At 46.3% G+C, this 19,288-nt stretch overlaps 1 protein-coding gene across 11 annotated transcripts in view; it reads left to right on the forward strand.

Moving 5' to 3' along the window:
* Positions 1-19,288, forward strand: part of SLC7A6 (solute carrier family 7 member 6) — a 31,693-nt gene that overhangs the window by 7,746 nt on the left and 4,659 nt on the right. For 8 of the 11 annotated variants that reach the window (XM_044932084.2, XM_044932083.2, XM_044932085.2 and 5 more), the window contains 8 exons: positions 572-1,128; positions 11,275-11,400; positions 13,403-13,547; positions 14,168-14,291; positions 14,476-14,579; positions 16,816-16,912; positions 18,812-18,961; positions 19,079-19,262. In XM_044932084.2, the coding sequence (XP_044788019.1) occupies positions 606-1,128; positions 11,275-11,400; positions 13,403-13,547; positions 14,168-14,291; positions 14,476-14,579; positions 16,816-16,912; positions 18,812-18,961; positions 19,079-19,262 (1,453 nt within the window). In that variant the 5' untranslated portion in view covers positions 572-605. The remainder of the gene's footprint in view (positions 1-571; positions 1,129-11,274; positions 11,401-13,402; positions 13,548-14,167; positions 14,292-14,475; positions 14,580-16,815; positions 16,913-18,811; positions 18,962-19,078; positions 19,263-19,288) is intronic. The other 3 variants (XM_006047662.4, XM_006047663.4, XM_044932089.2) reach the window with 1 other exon arrangement.

Raw genomic sequence — 19,288 nt, forward strand, 5'->3', positions numbered from 1 at the left:
TAAGTGGGCATGGAAAGTGAGAGGCCTGGCAGGCTGGCTAGTACTGGGACTTTGGTCTTCTCTGCAGGGCAAGTTTGCAGGTTTTAAGTTGGCAAGAACAGAGCAAAACAGAGAATTGCCTGACAGTCCAGTGGTATGGACTCTAGGCTCTCAGTGCTGAGGGCCCAACTTCAGTCCCTGGTCAGAGAACCAAGATTCCACAAGCTGGGCAGTACAGAAAAAAAAAAAAAGGGGGGGGGGGGCAAAAAACAGAGCAAAACCTACATCTCAGGGAGAATTTATGCTATGGATAAACCTAATGTTAGCCTACCCTGGGCATTCTGTTGGAAGTCACCAGCATATGGTGCCTGAGCCCTTTTGGTGTCTTTCTTGGAGTAGTGGAGGTTAGCCTGCCTCCATTTCTCTGTATCCTGTGGTGGGAACTGAGACAGGCTCATTGTATTTAGGTCTGTATATGAGTCACACGGTCCCTACATAAGAGGTGGGTAGGGAAATCCGCCTGCTTTGCAGTTCTAAACTAGAGCATTATCAGCAGTTACCCTAGACTGACAATACTTATATTCTTTGCCAGGCTGTAGTAAACACAGGTGAAAGAACCACTTGCCATGGAAGCCAGGGAGCTGGAGAGTCCCACACCCACATACCATCTCATTCCTGAGGCCAGCCAGCCTAGGGAGGAAGAAGGTGACCGCATGCTGCCTCAGCAGGCCACAGAAACTATGCAGCTGAAGAAGGAGATCTCTCTGCTGAATGGCGTCAGCTTGGTAGTAGGCAACATGATCGGCTCAGGAATCTTCGTCTCACCCAAGGGCGTGCTGGTCTACACTGCCTCCTATGGGTTGTCACTGGTCATCTGGGCTGTTGGTGGGCTTTTCTCCGTTGTGGGTGCCCTTTGCTATGCAGAACTGGGGACCACCATCACCAAATCTGGAGCCAGCTACGCTTATATTCTTGAGGCCTTTGGGGGCTTCATTGCTTTTATCCGCCTCTGGGCCTCACTGCTAATTGTTGAGCCCACCGGTCAGGCCATCATCGCTATCACCTTTGCCAACTACATCATCCAGCCTTCCTTTCCCACCTGTGAGCCCCCGTACCTGGCCTGCCGTCTCCTCGCTGCAGCCTGCATGTGTAAGTCTGAGGGCTTGATGGGGGAGTGTGTATGCGGGGTGATTTTTATAATTCTAATGGTAATTTATATTTGAACAGCCTATTTTGCTTTTTTGTGTATGTATTGGGAACAGAGGCATCTTAACTTTTTTGAAGAAGCAGTTTTACCGAAGTCATTTGTTCCTGAGATCAGTGAGGGTAAATGATAGGGATGGGGGATGTTTGAACCTGTCTGTGGCTTTTGGTGCCTTCCTTTCCTTCCACTTTTGGCTGTCCCTGAGTTCTGTTCCTTAGTCTACGTGACAGGTTGGTGAATGTCTTATATTTATCTTGTCAGATGTTTAGATTGGTGTCAATATGGCTAGTTGTAACTTGACCCAGGAAAAATCCCTCAGTGCTGAGGCCTTTATTCTGCTACCCCCCAAAAAAAGTTATTTTGCTTCCCCTCTTTTAATCTTAAAACAGTTTAAAGTCATCAGTGAGGAAATGGTCTTCTTTAGACTATGGGGGTCCCAAGACTTTGTATCCTGTAGGTGCATGGTGAAACCCCTCCTTCCTGCAACTTCTACTCTCTGCAGGCTGATCTAAGCAGCAGGCACCACACCAAAATGGCTTTTTCCCATTGGTGTTTCAGATTTCTTTTATGCAGACTGTGTAAACAAGCTCCTTCTACAGCCAGTAAGGAAGGTGGCTTCTTCCCTGTATTTGGATTTCTGAGGACAGAACCTGAGAGATCCCAGTGGATCTCTCTTTATCTTCCTTTTTCTAATGAGGTAGTAAGGAGGAATTTTGTGTGAAATCACTGGACGGGAGAGAAGATTATTGTGAACTTAGTCCAGTAAAGCTAGTGTTTTAGCTGAGAAGTGACCCAGAAATCCCTGTGTCTCTTAGCACGGTGCTGCCAGAGGCACTTAATTATACTGTTTTTTTCCATATCTTTGCTTGCAAAACTTTGGCAATATGTGCGGCTTATCCAGTGTTAAAAATAGACAGTACCTTGGAGTTAGCAGTAAAGGATTGTACAATATGCTGTGCTTCCTGACTTTAAGGAATTTATTAAAGACAGATATTAAAGGAAACTTTTCTACAGATACCCGTGGGAGGAGAGAAGGTGGTTACTCAGCTATGTATCTGATAGGGTTTCACCAGGGGTCTCTAGCCTGACTGAGATCTCTAAAAAAGGCAGTAATTTTCTGATTATAAAACATGTTTGTTAAGGAGAAAATTAAATTAGCCTCAAATCACCTGTAATCTACCCCAAGACAGGAGTACTTTTAATAGTTCAGTCACATTTCTTTCTGTTATAGAATTGGAACCATATTTTGTATATAACTTTATATTCTACTTTTTAAATTTAGTATATCATGAATTTCCCTCCCTTTTGTGAAATGTTCAAAAGAAACATTTTTAAGTAACATAAATATATTCCTTTTATTAAAAGATAATGCATAGACTCTACAGACAATTAGAAAAATGCAAAAAGAAAAAAGAAAATTAAAATCACCCATGATTTTACCTCTGAGAGAACTATTACTATAAATATTGTGTGAAATACCTCCCAGTATTTTTTTTTTTCTGTTTATTCATCATTTTAAAAAAGTACCCTTGAGATCAGAGCTTCCCTGGTGGCTGCGGTGCAGCAGACATAGATTCAGTCCCTGGGTCAGAAAGGAAATGGCGACCTACTCCAGTAATCTTGCCTGGAGAATCCCATGGACAGAGGAACCTGGCAGGCTATGGCCCATGGGGTGACAAACAGTTGGACACAGCAACCCTTATGATCATACTCCTTGTGATTTGTATACTGTATTTAATAATTTTTAATATTAAATCCCTTTCATCAAATATTGCTAGAAAACGTGGTTTGGGACACAGAAGTAGTTTCCATGCAGTGTAATGGTTAAAATCATAGACTCCTTAGGAGTTCCCTGGTGGTGGCCTAGTGGTTAGGATTCTGAAACCGTGGCCTGGGTTCAGTCCCTGGCTGGGGAGCTGAGATCCTGCAAGCTGCTCTGCCTGGCCAAGAAAAGACGGCAGTGGTGGTGGTGGACGGGAGGCTTCCCCGGTGGTCCAGTGAGGCGCCTCACTTCCACTGCAGGGAGCATGGTTTGCTCCCTGATCAGGAAACTAGGATCTAAGACCCTGCATGCCATGGGGAGGGGGGTGGGTTGGGGGAATTATGGGTTGGGGGCTGGGGAATCATAGGCTCCCATGCTAGACTGGGTTTGATTCCAGCTTTACCATTGAGCAGCTATTGACCTTGGAGGGGATATGACTATTGCCTTAGTGTTCTTGTTTGTAAAATGAGAATATTGACTGTACTGTTGACTGGAAAAAAAATACACAACCTAAATGTTGAGAGTTAGGTTTTATTTGGCAGACAAAACTGAGGACTTAAGCCTGGGGCACAGCATCTTAAGATAGCTTCTGAAGAGGTAAGGGAGGAGCCAGGATATATAGGAATTTTTGCAGCAAATCCAGTAGTTGGAACATTAAAAGATTACTGTTTGTTTTGTTTTTTTTTGCTTCGAGGCATGTGGGATCTTAGTTCTCTGACCAGGATTGAACCCATGCCCACTGCAGTGGAAGCTCAGAGTCTTATCCACTCGATCACCAGAGAAGTCCCAAAAGATTACTGTTAGTTAAAGAAAACCAGATATCCCAGGTTAAAGAATTTAGTGCTTTTCTATTTATGAGAAAAGTCAGGGGTCATTGACATCCTTCCTTTGATATATACCTCTGCTGAAACATCCTGAGTCTCCTCAGGGTACTGTGTCAGGGAGTGGCTGCCTGCTAGTTGGTGGGCATCCTGTTTCATCCTGAGTTCCCCTGGGGCTCCCTGAGGGGCAGCTGTAATGGTTTGATGGCTGCAGCATCCGTTGTTCGGCTGATAGGGCAGGCAATTTTTTTTTTTTTTTTCAGTTTGTTGATAGTATCTATCTGAAAAGATTGTTGTGAGGAATAAATGAATCAGTACACGTATAATACTTCTCTCTGCCTGGCATGTAGTGAGTGCCTTATAATATTATTATTAAAAATAATGCTGCTATGGGAAATCTTTGTGTAGAAATCATTTTCAGAGTTTTTTCATATTCTAATAGGGTAGAATTATATAAGAGAAAACCCTGTGTCTAAAGAATTAAGCTGTTTTAAGTTTCTTTGTGTTGCTTTTTAGAAGGTTTTATGAATCTAGACTCTTTCTGAGTACCTGTAAGTGTCTGTGCATTGGTCTGGTGATGGCCTTAGGATGAATTCCAAGAATAACTAAATCATAGAGCTCAGTCATGTCTGACTCTTTGCAGCCCCATGGACTGTAGACTGCCAGGTTTCTCTGTCCATGGGATTCTTCAGGCAAGAGGACTGGAGTGGGTTGCCATTTCCTTCTCCAGGGGATCTTCCCAACCCTGGAGTAGAACCCACATCTCCTGCATTGGCAAGCGGATTCTTTACATAGTGCCACCTGGGAAGCCCTATGTCAAAGGGCACTTCTCTACATCATTTTTCATATAAAGAAGATTTTTATTAAATCTTGTTTTCCTTTATCATTTTTCCCATTGTTTTTTGTGCTTAGGAAGCCTGTCTCCACACTAGGAGCTAATTTTTTGATTGGAGGAGAGTCTTCACCTGTTCGGAGAAGGCAATGGCACCCCACTCAGTACTTTTGCCTGGAAAATCCCATGGATAGAGGAGCCTGGTAGCCTGTAGTCCATGGGGTCGCTAAAAGTCGGACACGACTGAGCGACTTCACTTTCACTTTTCACTTTCATGCATTGGAGAAGGAAATGGCAACCCACCCACTCCAGTGTTCTTGCCTGGAGAATCCCAGGGACGGGGGAGCTTGGTGGGCTGCCGTCTATGGGGTCGCACAGAGTCGGACACGACTGAAGCGACTTAGCAGCAGCAGCTTCACCTGTTAGAAAATGTGGTTATATCATATAACTTCTTTTATTCAAATGTACCTTTACTCAGATTACTCAGTATTTGAATTCCTGAAAACTCGCTTTCTAGAAACTAAGGCTTTTCCATAAAGCAGGCCTGAGGGCAGGAACTTGTCAAAGTTGCAGCCAAGTTGTTAAAACCTTGACCCATCCTAACAGACTAGATTTTAGGGCTCAGTTTACTTTTCTCTTTGGAAATTAGGGTGTAGAATCAGGTTGAGGTATCATCCAGCTAAGATGGGGTGTGTTGGAGGGAGCCTCCTTGGGCAGGGGTGGCACTGAAAGCAGCCTGGTCTCGAGATATACATGGGAAGAAAGCGATTATGTTATAATTAGGGCAAAAGACAAGGATCTGCACTGAATCCACTGTGAGGCTCGGGTAGGAGAATTAAGTCAGTCTTGAAACTGAGACATGACAGGGATCCAGGTTGTTTATTGGAAGACTGCCTAAAGAAGTTATATCCATGCCAGGGTAGACTGTTAAGGTTCCATCCTAGAAGAAGGGGTCCAGGCAGTTTCCATGTAGCTAACTCTAGGTGGAAGCTGCAAGCCTATGGCTCACAGACCAGACTTGGTCCACACATGTATTGGGCCTATACAGTGTTCTAAAAATTTTGAGTTACTTGCCAACATTTAAAAATCAGGACTTGCCCTTTCTCTTGAAAAATCTAGAGTTCTGGCAAACTTGGACCTATATTCCATCCTTACACCAGCAGTTGCATTTGAATAGTGGTTACTCCTCTAAATGAAGCATATAGTCTCTTGTTCACCCCAGTCCTCCACTCCCTCTCATTTTATATCCAGACATACTTGTCTTTGCTCATTTATATTACCTTCTTGGGTCCTGAAGGCACTGCTTTTTAGATCGTGTCTTACGACAACCCCCCACCCCAGTCCCAGGTTACACTGCAGGAAGATAGATCCAAGCAGCATTTTTTTTTTTTTAATTTCAGATTGTCTTAGCTACTCATTATATCAGAACAGTGGTTGTCAATTGGAGGTGAGTTTGCTCCCCAGGAGACATTTGGTCTGGAGACAGTTTTCATTGTCACAACTTCTGGGAAGGGATGCTGCTGGCATCTAATGGGTAGAGGTCAAGGATGCTGCTGCTGAACATCTTATAACGCACAGGACAGCCCCGCACAGCAGACTTCTCTGGCCCAAAATGTCAATTGTGCTGAAATTTAGAAACTGTCATTCTCGTCATATATATTCTGGGATCTTGGGCTCTTCTGTGGTTAGTGGGACCTCAGGCTGCTCACTGAACTCAATATGCTTGGGGCTCTAATTCACTTCTGGGACTGCGGAGGCAAATGGCACTTCTTGAGGTTTCATAGTTCCTTTCTCTGGCCAGGTGACCAGCAGCATTCTTGGTAACCCAGCTGCTCAGCATTATGTAGGAGTACTTGATTTGTTTAGGGAAGTGTGTGTTTCTGGCTTAGGTTTTGGTGCATTTATCTTTGTGGGATCCTGTTATGTAAACTCAAATACATCATTGAAGAGTATTTGCCATGAACTGACATGGAAGTCAGTTCAGTACTGACACCATGGCATCAGCAGAGGTCTGCTCACAGCTGAGACTCCATTGTCCGCAAGGGTTTATTTGGTAAGGCTGACAAGGAAGGAGGAGGAGGAGGGGAAAGAAGAAGAAAAGGGAGATAGTCAAGGGTGAGACTGCAGTGAGGAAGCACTGTGTGATGTCTGAATGGCTTCCTATTGCCTTTTGCTGTCTTGGACTCATGCCTGGGCAGGGTTCTTTTTTTTTTTTAATTCTGGGCAAGGTTCTACTCTGAGCAGGAAGGCTGCTCTCTCCTATTTTGGTCAGTTGTTGTTACACATAGACAGCTTTCATATTCTGACAGTAACAGGCCTGAGGAGGACTGGTCTTGACAGCAGTTGCTCAAAGGTCCTGGACTCTAACTCTATATACAGTTTGAATGTTTTGATAATAAGACTCAATGTGTATATTTGTGTAATTAAAAAAAAGGAGGCTTTATTTTTTTTTAGACGGCAGGTACATATCCATACACATGCCCAGAGGCAGCTTCTGATTCTGGGAGCTCCATTTGGAAGGGTTTACTTCTCCTGGACTCTTGTAAAACATTTCTCTCTTAAGATGTTTGTTTCTGCTTCTTTTTCTTTTCCCACTTTGTCATTGTTGTTCAGGACTGTACTCCTCTATCCTTGAACGACCCTTTGTCATACCCAGCTTGTTTGTGGAAGGAATTGGGAGGCTCCCTCTCCTTCCAGTGCTTCTCCTATAGGAGAAGGAAGCTGTGATAATCAGCATAACTAGAACTACAGCCTCAGATGCCAGGCCATCTCCTTATCAGCAAGAGGTGCAGTTTTGTCTGAGGGCACATGGATTAATCAGGATTAGTTTGGGTTTCAAACAACTGAAAGCCAAAAGGAACATGGCTCAGGGCATATTGAAATTTATTTCTCTCACATCTTAAAAGTAGGCAGTGAGGGGCTGGTAGAATGACTTCATAATTCTTCAAGGAGTCAGTTCCTTCTTTCTGTTTTATGGCTCTGCCATTTTCAACATGTGACTTTTGGCTGGTGGTCAAGGATGGACGCTCAAGCTCTAGTCATGTCTGCGTGTGGCCAATGGGAAGCACAAAAAACCTCTCACCCATCAAAGATACTCCTCTAAGGTGTAATTTATGTGAAACTTTGCTTATATCCCTGGGTTAACCACTTAGTTACTTGGCCACACCTGCCTGCAAAAGGGGCTGGGAAATGTCATCTTTATTTTGGGCAACCGGACTCCAGTTAAAATTTCTATTACTAAAGGAAGATGGAAGAACAGATATTAGAAGATACATAGCCATCTTTGCCACATAGCCTTTGGGGATTTTTTCTGCTTAGGGATTGGGTCTGGGGCTTCCCTGGTGGCTCAGGTGGTAAAGAATCTGCCTGCAATGCTGGAGACCTGGGTTAGATCCCTTGGTTGGGAAGATCCCCTGCAGAAGGGAATAGCAACCCACTCCAGTATTTTTGCCTGGAGAATTCCATGGACAGAGAAGCCTGGTGAGCTATAGTCCATGGGATCACAAAAAGTCGGACACGACTGAATGACCAACACACACACACACACACACACACACACACACACACAGGGGTTGGGTCTGTATCTGCTGAGTATTTCCCAGCAACAGGCCCCTAGAGAGCCTGAAAAGACCCTCACATGGGTCCCGCAGCCATTGGTGCAGGTTTTCAGCAAAGAAATGAGATCAGGGAAGAGCAAGGACTTGGGTGTTTTTATTGTGGTAGTTGAATTGTGGCCTCCAGGCTCAGCCTGGTTGTCTGGTGCTTGAGCTCTGATAGGATCCTTGGTGTTGGATGGGAACAGGAGTTCTGGGAGGCAGGAGGGGTGGGGGTCAGATGGTAAAATTTTGTTTCCTAATTAGAATCAGGAAAGCATCTGAGGTAGTTGGCTTTTGCTTGGTATGCTATTCTTGGAGCTCTGTGTTCTCTGGCAGGGCTGAGAGTCCGGTGAAGCAAGTGAGGCTCCTGGGGCCAGTACTTGCAGGTTTGCCAAGCTATCCCGTGACAGTGAGTGCCTCCTTCACTTTCATGTCGTAGGCTCCTTACTCACCTTACTCTACACTTGGCCCTGCTGCCTGGCTACATGTTGTTTTAAATGAAGTACTTTTATTGAGAAAGAAGTGTATGTGCATGGTAAATAGGTCAAAGTTTAAAAGGGTGTACAGTGAAAAAAATCTGCCTCTCAGCTTTAGTCTTCCTCCCTGAGGCAATGACCAGGCTCTTCTGTATCCTTCCAGCTGGCCTTTGAGTAGGGGCTCTGCAGGGGCTGCCATGAGGCGGTGCTTTTACTTGTTGAATTCCCACTGTGTGCACAGAGGACCAAGCCGTGGGGGTAGTTTGTAGCAGGATGGAGGGAAGGAAAAGGAGCAGAAGCTAGAGGAGAGTGTGCCTGTCAGCTGGCCAAGGAATGTGTGAGCTTCTGTCCCCATCCTGTAGTCGCATCTTCATCTTCGTGGTGGAAACCAGAGCACAGTAAGCGCAGTCAGGACGTTGTAAGACAGCCTTTTTCTCCATGGGTGTGGCCATCTTTCTGTCTCTGTCTCTTTTTTGTCTCTTTCTCTTTGTCTCTGCCTCCTCGTCATTGTTTCTTCTCCACCTCTGTTTTGTGTATATTTCTGCGTCTTTTCATCAGTCTTTTTTTCTCACAAGCTGCACAGCTCCTCACAGACTGCTGTCACTTCTGCTTCTTTTTGTAGTCCCACTTCCTTCCTCTGCTTTTTGTGGCTTTTCTTCCTCTATTACAAGGGCTTGTATGTGATTTTTACTTGCTCCTGACCCAGCTGCTGTTCGTTAGGTTCAGTCTCTTGGCATCCAAACTCATATTTTTGGCAGAGATGATCAAAATAGGCTCAGCTTGGGTCCACAGTTGGGCTCTACCAGCCATGATAGGGTAGGAGGAGCAGTTCCCAAGAAGGGGCCTGGCAGGTACTTCAAAATATGCTGACTCTATTGCACAGGAGTCTGGATTACTGGTGGCTGTGAACTAGGTGATCCTCACTAGTTGATCCAGGCTTAGCTCCCCACAATGAACTTGGATTAGCAGGGCAGGTCCTTGGAAAGACCTGCCTGACAGTGTGCATTCTTTTGGTCTTCTCCCCTCCCTTTTGGCCATTATTTGACCCCCTGCTGCCACACATCTTTATGACTGACTAGTAAGCACCTGTGTCATTTGCCAGAGTACTACGTGAAAGCTCTTTAAATGCCCTGTGGAGGCTATTCAGCCACTCATATTTATAACCACACATTGGCTGATGGCTCTCCTCTCCATTTGCGTGGAGGAATGTCCAACTTTCTGAAAGTTCCCTTGCTCCAGGGGATTGGCAGTTAAATGAAAGTCACCATCTTGATTCCAACCATGGTTCATCAGTTCCTATATTTGCTTGGCAATAAGCTTAAGAAAACCGTATGCTTTTGTTTCCCACTAAGAATTTGTGGTATCCTTGGAAGTACCACCCAAATGCCTGAGGAAGAGAGAGGGACCTTGCTGTGACAGGTGTCCCTATGACCATAGCACGCAGTTCTAAGCTGTGCTGTGAAGTGAGGACATGGTAGGTTGAGGGAGAGAGAGCTGAGGCAGGAGCGGGCTGATGTATTTGGGCAAGGTTTTGCAGGGAGTGGGGACTGAGTTAGACCTTGAAAGTGGGACTTGCTGTTGGTTAAGGCAGAAGGAGGAGGGGAGGATATTTCTCTTATGTATATATACAGCATCAGTACAGAGAGGGTCTGCTGAAGGAGAGTGCACAGCGAGGGTAGAAGTAGGCAGATATGGCCAGGAGGATGGGCCCCCAAATTTTGTAATAACATTTGAGGTTCCCATAAAAGTCATTTTTGGAGGCTAGGGGCATTACTTAGAGGTGTCACTGTGGAGCCCCTTGGATATTGTTCTCATGTTCTCTCCATGGATTAGAGCAGTTCCTGTATAGCAGGAGTAAGGTGGTGGGAGCCCTAACACAGGACCAGATATCACTGAGGTACGTGAGGAGCTGGAACATAAAGCCAGCAGTGCTGATGCGAGTCCACGTCTCCACGGGCCTATCTGAGAATTAGGGTGTTTGGATAGGAATGGTGGTGGGGGAGATCAGTGGGGGCGCCATGTAAGCTTGGGAATGGTAGCTGGCCTCTCTCAACCTCAAGTTTCCTCATCCAGAAAATGGGAATAGGAATGTCTGTTGTGGTTGTGAGAATTAATTGAGAGGATGTATGTGAAATTGTCAGGCACATGACAGACTTTTTAAAAATAAAAACATTGCCTGTCTAATTCCTCGGTGACCTGCCACCTGCATTTAAATTGACCTCATTTGTTGTTGTTGGACTTCTCTTGTCCCCAGTCTCTAATGCCCCAGGGGGTTTGAAACTTTGGGAGTCTCAGTGGGGAAGAGTGGGTAAAGTTCACCATTCCTGGGCCTAGGGGGAATTTCCAAAAACGGTTCTGGCTGTCAGAATGTATGAATATGCGGTAGTACATGCCTTTGTATCTTGTCCACAGTGGTGGGATGTTCTCCTCTCAGCTGGGGCAGATAGAAGATGTACCCCGTTTGCCTGTTCTCCTGGTTCTGACCAGTCCTTTGGCCTCTTTGCCTTAGGCAGACAGGATACAAATGATGTGCTTTGTAAAGAGAGATTGGGCGTTGGTGCCCTCATCTCACGCCTGTCACTGACGTTGTGGTTTTCTTCCTAGGTCTGCTGACATTTGTGAACTGTGCCTACGTCAAGTGGGGCACACGTGTGCAGGACATGTTCACTTATGCCAAGGTCCTGGCACTCATTGCCATCATTGTCATGGGCCTTGTTAAACTGTGCCAGGGTAAGGAGAATCCCAGGTGGGAAGGAGGGTGGGTGACTCTGGGAGTTCCCCTGGGTTCCTTGAGAAAAACATGCAACGTGGGGACTCCATTAGGTTTACTGCTCAGCTCTTTCTGTGTACCTGCTAGACTGTGTCAGTGAGAACGAGAAATCTGTTCTCGGGTTTCTTGGGCCTCCATCCCTTTGTGGAGGTGGGGAGTATTGTAAGATGTGAGCCAAGGGCCTAGGAGCTTTTGAAACTTGGGTTGTAATTGGGTCATAAAAGTGATCAAGATAAAGTGAGCCCTGGTTCCTGTTTTTGGTGTGTGACCGCAGGCAGTGGGGAGGAGGGCTCAGCCCTTCTTAAGAGGGGTGAGAGGTGTATGTGGCGGGGAGATGGGGTCTGGAAATGAGTGGTTATTTTGCAGCCTTTACTTTTCATCTGGACTTGCTCTTATTTAGCATTCCCTCCGAGAGTCAGCTCTCAGCAAAAATATTAAAACATTGCAAAGATGGCACTGACTTTTGTGCATGTTGACTTTAGAGAGCTTTTCATTCCTAGACCACAGCAGGTTGGTAATGAGGGTTACAGGCTTCTTAAGATCCCCTGACCCCTTAGAGAAGCCTTGAGGTGTCCTTGGCCAAGGATGTCTCGATCATCCCAGTTCTCTAGGGCATCTTTCTCTAAACTTGGCTGTGTTTACAGTCACCTGAAGAGCTGAGGCTCCCATCTCAACCCATCCAACTCTGGTTGGTTTGGAATTGAAAAAGGTGTGTTTTGGGGAATTCTCTGGTGGTCCAGTGGTTAGGACTCTGTGCTTTCACAGCTGAGGGCCCAGGTTCAATCTCTGGTTAGAGAACTAAGATGCTGCGTGGTGCAACTAAAAAATCAAACAAAGAAAAAGCTATGTTTTTAAAAAGTGCCCTGGTTGAATCTTAGGCAGCTGACCTAGAACCTTTGTGCAAGTTAGTATAGCCAGCCATCTGGATGTTCCTAGAGTCTCTGAAATATCTTGAGGCCAAATTGGGTAGTTGAGTAATTCTCCCCCCAAGATCTGTGCCCTGGGAATAACTGCCGTGCATGATGACTGGTATGCTGGGGGCTCGCGGGACTCTGTTTTCCTTCCTCTTTGTTGCATACCCAGCCCTTTTGGCCACATTGAGGGATGGGTTTAGGCCTTCTGAGGAGATCACAGCAGGCTTCCTTAGAAGTCTAGGTCTTGTTGAAAGATAAGACTAGAGTGTCTAGAAAGTCTGTCTCTTGGACAGTGGGGTGCTGTTCCCTTGGCTTGCAAGTGTGCAGTCTCTGAAGGCCTCAAGGAGGCTGACTTGTCTAGGGAGGCTCTCCAAAGGTGGAGGTGGCCCATACCTAACCCCAGACCCCATGATAAATAAGATCTCAGTTCCTACAAAGCCTACCATTTCCTGTGGAATAACCACTGCGAATAGAGCAACAGAGTTCTTTCCGTGAGACTGAGAAACCCATTGAACCAAAATAGGCAGTGGTCTGGGCCAAGAGAAGTAGTTCCACAGGAAGATCTAATTGTTAATGAAAAAATGATTCCTTTACGTGAAAGAGGGTTCTTTCTAAAAATAGGAGGAAGAGCTGTGGCTGACCGCATGGTCTCTTGCAGGAAATGGCAATTCCTTAGGGCTTTCAAAAAGGGATTATCACTTCAGAAGGCAGCCAGAAATGCCTTTTTTTTTTTTTTCTTCTCAGATTGTCAGGTTCTGCTGAAGGAAAATGAAAGATTCAGAAGGAGTGGGTGGGATGGTGAAGTACAGGGAGCTGGAGGTGGTGGTTCTTTTGGTACTAAATTGTTTTTCTTTTTTTCTTTTCCCTGCCTGCTTGCTTTTCCTTCTTTTCTTGATGCTCCTCTCTCCTTTTTTCCCCATCTACCCTTCCTCTTTCTCACTGCCCTGCACCCCCTTCTTTTTCTCTTTACACCTTCCATCTCTCCTGTCCTCCTCCTCCTCCTCCCTCTTTCTCCTCTCTGCACCCCCACCTACCTTTGCCCCCACAGGACACTCTGAGCACTTTCAGGATGCCTTTAAGGGTTCCTCCTGGGATGTGGGAGACCTCTCTCTTGCCCTCTACTCTGCCCTCTTCTCTTACTCAGGTTGGGACACCCTTAATTTTGTAACAGAAGAAATCAAAAACCCAGAAAGGTAAAGGCGAGATCCCATTCTCCTCAACTTGGCTGGAACTCCTGCTGATAGTGGGTACACTTGCCCCCTCCCACCCCTCCTCCTTCGTCTCTCATCACTTCTCCCTACTCCCCCCTTTTCCAGCTCAGAGGAATGAGGGGCTAGGATGGGAGTAGGGAGGGAAACCCCTGGCTCCTCAGCCTCACGTTAATGTTGGAGGATCCCCAAGGTCCTTCCTGGAGGAGAAGTCCTTCGGTGGGCCACAGCCAGCCCAGCTGGGGCTTAGATGTTAAGACCTTGGACTGGTGCTGATGCTGAAGCCTGCGGAGCCAGAAGCTTACTCTGAGCAGCCAGGTCCCCAGCCTGTCCTCCAGTCCCTAAAGGACATTGCTATTCCTTCAGAGAGACCCAGTGGTCCCACTGGGACAAGGATCAAATACTCATCCTGAGTCATCTTCCCAGAGAAGGGGCTTTCTTCCTCTCTTAGTAGAAAGAGCCCAGGGCATGGGACACATCCTGCCCTTAAGCCATGTGGGAAGGAGGAGTCAGCCTCAAAGATCCAGAGGCCAGGGAATTCCGGGTAGCTCTGACCCTCAAGGAGAGGTTGGTTCCAGGTAGTTCTGTCTCATTTGTTCTGACAGAAATTTGCCCCTGGCCATTGGGATTTCTATGCCAATTGTGACGCTCATCTACATCCTAACCAACGTGGCCTATTACACAGTGCTGAGCATTTCTGATGTCCTTGGCAGTGATGCTGTAGCTGTGGTGAGTCTCTTGGGATCCCATTTGCTCGTCATCTTCTGATACTGAATGGCTGAATCTTCTGTTTCTGCAGCCACTCCACGTGGTGGGTCTGGGCCTAAGGGTGAGCTTTGCAGCAGTGATGGCATTTCAGGAAGCTGTGGACACTCTGTCCTGTGCTGAGTGCCCTTCTGTGCTCTGTCCCCAGACATTTGCTGACCAGACGTTTGGCATGTTTAGCTGGACCATTCCCATTGCTGTCGCCCTGTCCTGTTTTGGGGGCCTCAATGCGTCTATCTTCGCTTCATCAAGGTACTGTGTCTCTGCTTCACCGATAACACACCACAGTATCTAATTCTCTGAGGGTCTAGGTGACTCCATCAGAGCCCCTTTCCTTTCTCTGTCTCTTGGACTTGCAGAGTGTATATGTGATCGTGTAGTGGTTAGTACTCTGTGTTGTGTATGCGGGTGTGCACACGGTGTGCTTGCCTTTGTGCAAACATTTGTATGCTGGGAGCTCACATTTTCACCCGAGGTGAGGACAGATTGGTAAGAGGTCAAGGGAGGAAGGCATTAGCTTGGACAGTAGCCATCCTGTTGGGGATCAGACCAGACTCTATGTTCCTGTGGATTATGCTGCAGGCCTAGCACAGGATTCATTCTTGTGATGAATTATTATTGAGCACTTGCTGTGTACCTGTACTGGTACAGGACGACTCTGCCCCTCACGTCAGAGAAAACACTGAGGCCAACAGGTGGGCTCCAGCTCTCTTCCCCACACCTGTTAGAGACTTACCTGTTAGAGCACTGTTGTTTCAGAGAGAGGACTGATTTTGCCTTTCCAGGCTGATTCTGCTACCTGATCCCAGGATTCCCAGGTTCTGGCTCTGCCAGTTGCCCCCAAATACTTAGGTAGTAAGTCCATCCTGAGCTATCTTGTGGCATTGACAGGATGAAGGTAGGGGACTCAGAGTAAGAATGTGGACCTGCACATAAGGTGGACTGCAGCCATGTCAAGATAATGCACAGCTGTTTCCGCCTGTGTTACCTTCTTCACTTTCTCCTTATTACCTGTTCTGCTGTCTTTGGCTCTGTACTCGCTACCTTTGGCTCATTTACACGTCCTCTCCAGCATTATACCTGCTCTACTGCTTCTCTACTTCAGTACAGATACTAGCCTTGTGAACCTCTGACACCCTTCCAGATGATACCAGCAACTCCTGTGGCTCCACCTGGATGGCCCATAAATATCTCAAACTTAACATGCACTCTGCCTGTTCTTGTCTCCAGTTATGATCCATCAGCCCTCCTTACTTTGCATCTTTTTTTTCTTTTCAGTGGAGGGACCGTGTCACACAGCTTGTGGGATCTTAGTTCCCTACCCAGAGATTGAACCTGGGCCCTCAGCAGGGAAAGCTCAAAGTCCTAACCACTGGACCACAGGGAATTCCCAGCCTCTTGGCCTCTTCATTTTTCCTTGATGTCCACCCTCATTTCCCAGCCTCAAATATATGTGCAGGCACAGAAGACCACCAGATTTGTCCTCCGCCAGGGTGTCCACCCTCATTCAGGCCCCCTCTCTTATGGGACTGTTGTCCCAGATGAACTTCTTGTCTGGCCTTCCCCCCATACCCTGGCCTCTCCCTGCTTTAGTTGGCCTCAGTGATGCTACCAGAGTCTCTGTGTCAAGTCCAGTCAAGCCCGTACTTTAGAACCACTGCTGGCTCTTGGTGTTAGTTAAGTGTCCACAGCACGGCCTCATAAGCAAGTTCTTCCCAGCACACTTCTCACATACCTTATCCTGGAACTACGGGCATTCTAGTATCAACATTCAAAGAGGCTATGCCCTTTCATTGCCTCTAAACCTTTTTTGCCTTTGCCTATATTGTGTCCCCACCCAACACTCATCTTCTGGAAAACCCCAGCTCATCTCCCCAGCATAGATGTGGTCATCTCTTGAGGAGTTTTTTGTTCCCCAGCCCACCCCGAGCCAGGTGCTATGTGCACCATGATGCTGCTGACTACCTGGATGCTTTCACACCTCAGCTGCTCTGTTTCCAGTCAGTGGAGCTCTTCAGATGCAGAAAGGAAACTTGAGTTGTCTCTTTGAGTCCCAGACTCTCCCTGACCTTTTATGTATCTAGAGCTCAGGGAAGATGAACAGAGGTCAGACAATCAGAAGTCTGGCTGCCCTTCTTTAAAAAGCCATTATGTTAAGTAGGAAGTCTGTGGGGTGCCAGAGTAGGGTACCCCAGGGGAGTGGATTGGGGTGCCAGTGGGTGATGGCAGGGTGAGGTATCAGTTGGGTGATGGTGAGTTGCATCGCAGCGGCGTGGGGGTGTCAGTGGGTAAGAGTGGGTCATGGCTTATGGTGGGGATATCCATGGATAAAGGAGGTGAAGGTTGGCTTGGTTGTGCATAGAGAACATGGGAGGATCCTGAGAGACTGGCCCTGCAGGCTTCTGGGCCTGCCTGAGCCTAATTTAAGTGGGGAGTGTGGCTGCATGGCTGAGTATAAGGATTCTCCTGACATTTCTTGTCCTTCCAGGTTGTTTTTTGTGGGCTCCCGTGAGGGCCACCTCCCGGACCTCCTGTCCATGATCCACATTGAGCGTTTCACACCTATCCCTGCTTTACTGTTTAACGTAAGCTGTGCTGGGGAGTGTGGGCATTGGACATACCTGTGTGGTACTTCTGCTGAGTCTATGAGAGGACTGGTTGGGGCGAGGTATACTAGCTTCTTGGGGTACTTCCTGAGCCTCTCAGTGTTTCTTTTTCCCACAATTTTTAAAAACGTAAAAGTAAAACATAGAAAAGGCAAATGCTACAAAAGAATATAAAAGTGAATCAGTCAGATTTATCTGTCTCTTCTGTCAGTGGCTTCTTTTTTCTCCTCCTTCTCCTTCTAGCTCCTCGTTTTTATTTTTTAAATCATACTTATAAATCCAGGCCATTGTACACCCGCTACCCTAGAAGCCTCTGTTCATATTGTAGGCATCATAGATTTCTATATAGTAGATAGCATTACAGTGTTTTCTTTCAACAAAATTAGTAAATGATGAAGTATTCTGACAGATGGAAGGAGTCCTGAAGAACTGTCATTTTCTAATTTGCACTGAGGTGTTATTAGATGTAAAGGATAGCAAGGACCCTGAGGAAAGCCTTACTCCAAGATTTGAAATATAGTTCATTGTTTTTATCATTTAGTTTCTTTTTTTTTTTATGGTTTTATTACTTTTTTTTTGTATTCATCTGGAGTTTATATCTGGTGAATGGAATGAGGAAGAGATTTACTTAATTTTTTTTCTCACATGGCTAGCCAGTTATACCAATATCACTTATTGAATAGTCCATTTTTCTACATTTTTCAAACAAATTAAAAAAAATTTTTTTTAGGATTTTTTTTGCTGTGCCTTGTAGCGTATGGGATCTTAGTTCCCAGACCAGGAATCAAACCTGTACCCCCTGCAGTGGAAGTGCAGCATCTTAACCACTGGGCTGCCAGGGAAGTCCCCACAGTTTTCAGATTTTTATCATATGATAATTTTTTAGCATGCTTCTTATGTGCCATGTACAGCGATTTGCCCCTTAAATGTATAATCATCTCAATTCATCCTTCCATCAGCACCAAGCTTCCTTATTTAGCTTTATACTGAATATTTGAGAACTAAAGTGGGGCTGAGGGTACTTGTTCAGTTCCCCCCTCTCCCTGAAATTTTCATGGCAGTTCTCACCTGTTTGTTTATTTGTCTTGATAAACTGTGGTATCATTTTATCAAAATAAAAAATACCCTCAATATATTGATTGGAATAAAACTAAATGTATAAATTTAGGACAGTCTGACATCATAGCTTTTAAATTAATCACCTTGCACCCTACTTTTCTCCTCTCAGTATTGGGTCTCCTTCTCTCTCTAGAATGGGCTCTTTTTGTTTTCAATCCTTTGTTGATAATCTGAAAAGATGGGTAGAGGGAACTCCATATCCTTGAAGTTAAAGCAAATCCTTCTCCTCAGACTCTATACTCCCTTACTTCTGTCTTCCAGAACTCTTTTGTTCCAGAGGGCAAATCCTGTTATACTTCTTCCCAGGGGTATGGGTCTGTTTTGCTAATCTGCATTTTTAAGGCTCCAGGATAGTGAGATGGTTCTGGAGACACTTCCTCCTCTTTCAGCCAGGTAGTTGGGACCCATGTATGACAGTCTCAGAGGGCACTGGGTGACACATTGAGGCTCGTGCATCACGGTGAGGAGGGCCTCACTGTCTGCCATCAGAAGGGGAAAGGAGTCTAGCTTGTTACTGAAGTGCTTGCGAAAAGAAGGGAGGCATTGAATGCAGGAAGAGCCTCCAACAGAGACAGGAGGGAAGGCCAGTCTGGAGAATGGACCTATCTGATGCCAAGGGGGGTCACTGAAAAGAGCCAGAGGTCATTGGTGAAGCTGAGTCAGCTCTCAGCCGATCTGGTGCTGACTGTTGAGTGACGGAGTCTCCAGGTGGCGGTGGTAACAGTGCCCACTCCTTTTCCCCCTACTCTCCCCCTCCAGTGCACCATGACACTCATCTACCTCACTGTGGAGGATGTTTTCCTGCTCATCAACTACTTCAGCTTCAGCTACTGGTTCTTTGTGGGCCTTTCTGTTGCTGGACAGCTCTACCTTCGCTGGAAGGAGCCTGATCGGCCACGACCTCTCAAGGTCAGTGACTCTGGGCAGACCAGGAGGGGTGGGCCATCTCTGCAAGGTCTTCCCCCTCTCCCATTCCCCCATTCCCTCATCACGCTTTACCTAACATCTCACCTCTCTTCATTTCAGCTGAGCCTGTTTTTTCCCATCGTGTTCTGCATATGCTCCTTGTTTCTGGTGATTGTGCCCCTCTTCAGTGACACCATCAATTCCCTCATTGGCATTGGAATCACCCTCTCTGGGGTTCCCATCTACTTCCTGGGTGTTTATCTGCCAGAGTCTCGGAGGCCACTCTTCATTCGGAATGTCCTTGGTGAGCTCTTTGCCTGTTACACACTG

The sequence above is a fragment of the Bubalus bubalis genome, chromosome 18, assembly GCF_019923935.1.
Source record: "Bubalus bubalis isolate 160015118507 breed Murrah chromosome 18, NDDB_SH_1, whole genome shotgun sequence".
NCBI classification, from domain to species: Eukaryota; Metazoa; Chordata; class Mammalia; order Artiodactyla; family Bovidae; genus Bubalus; species Bubalus bubalis.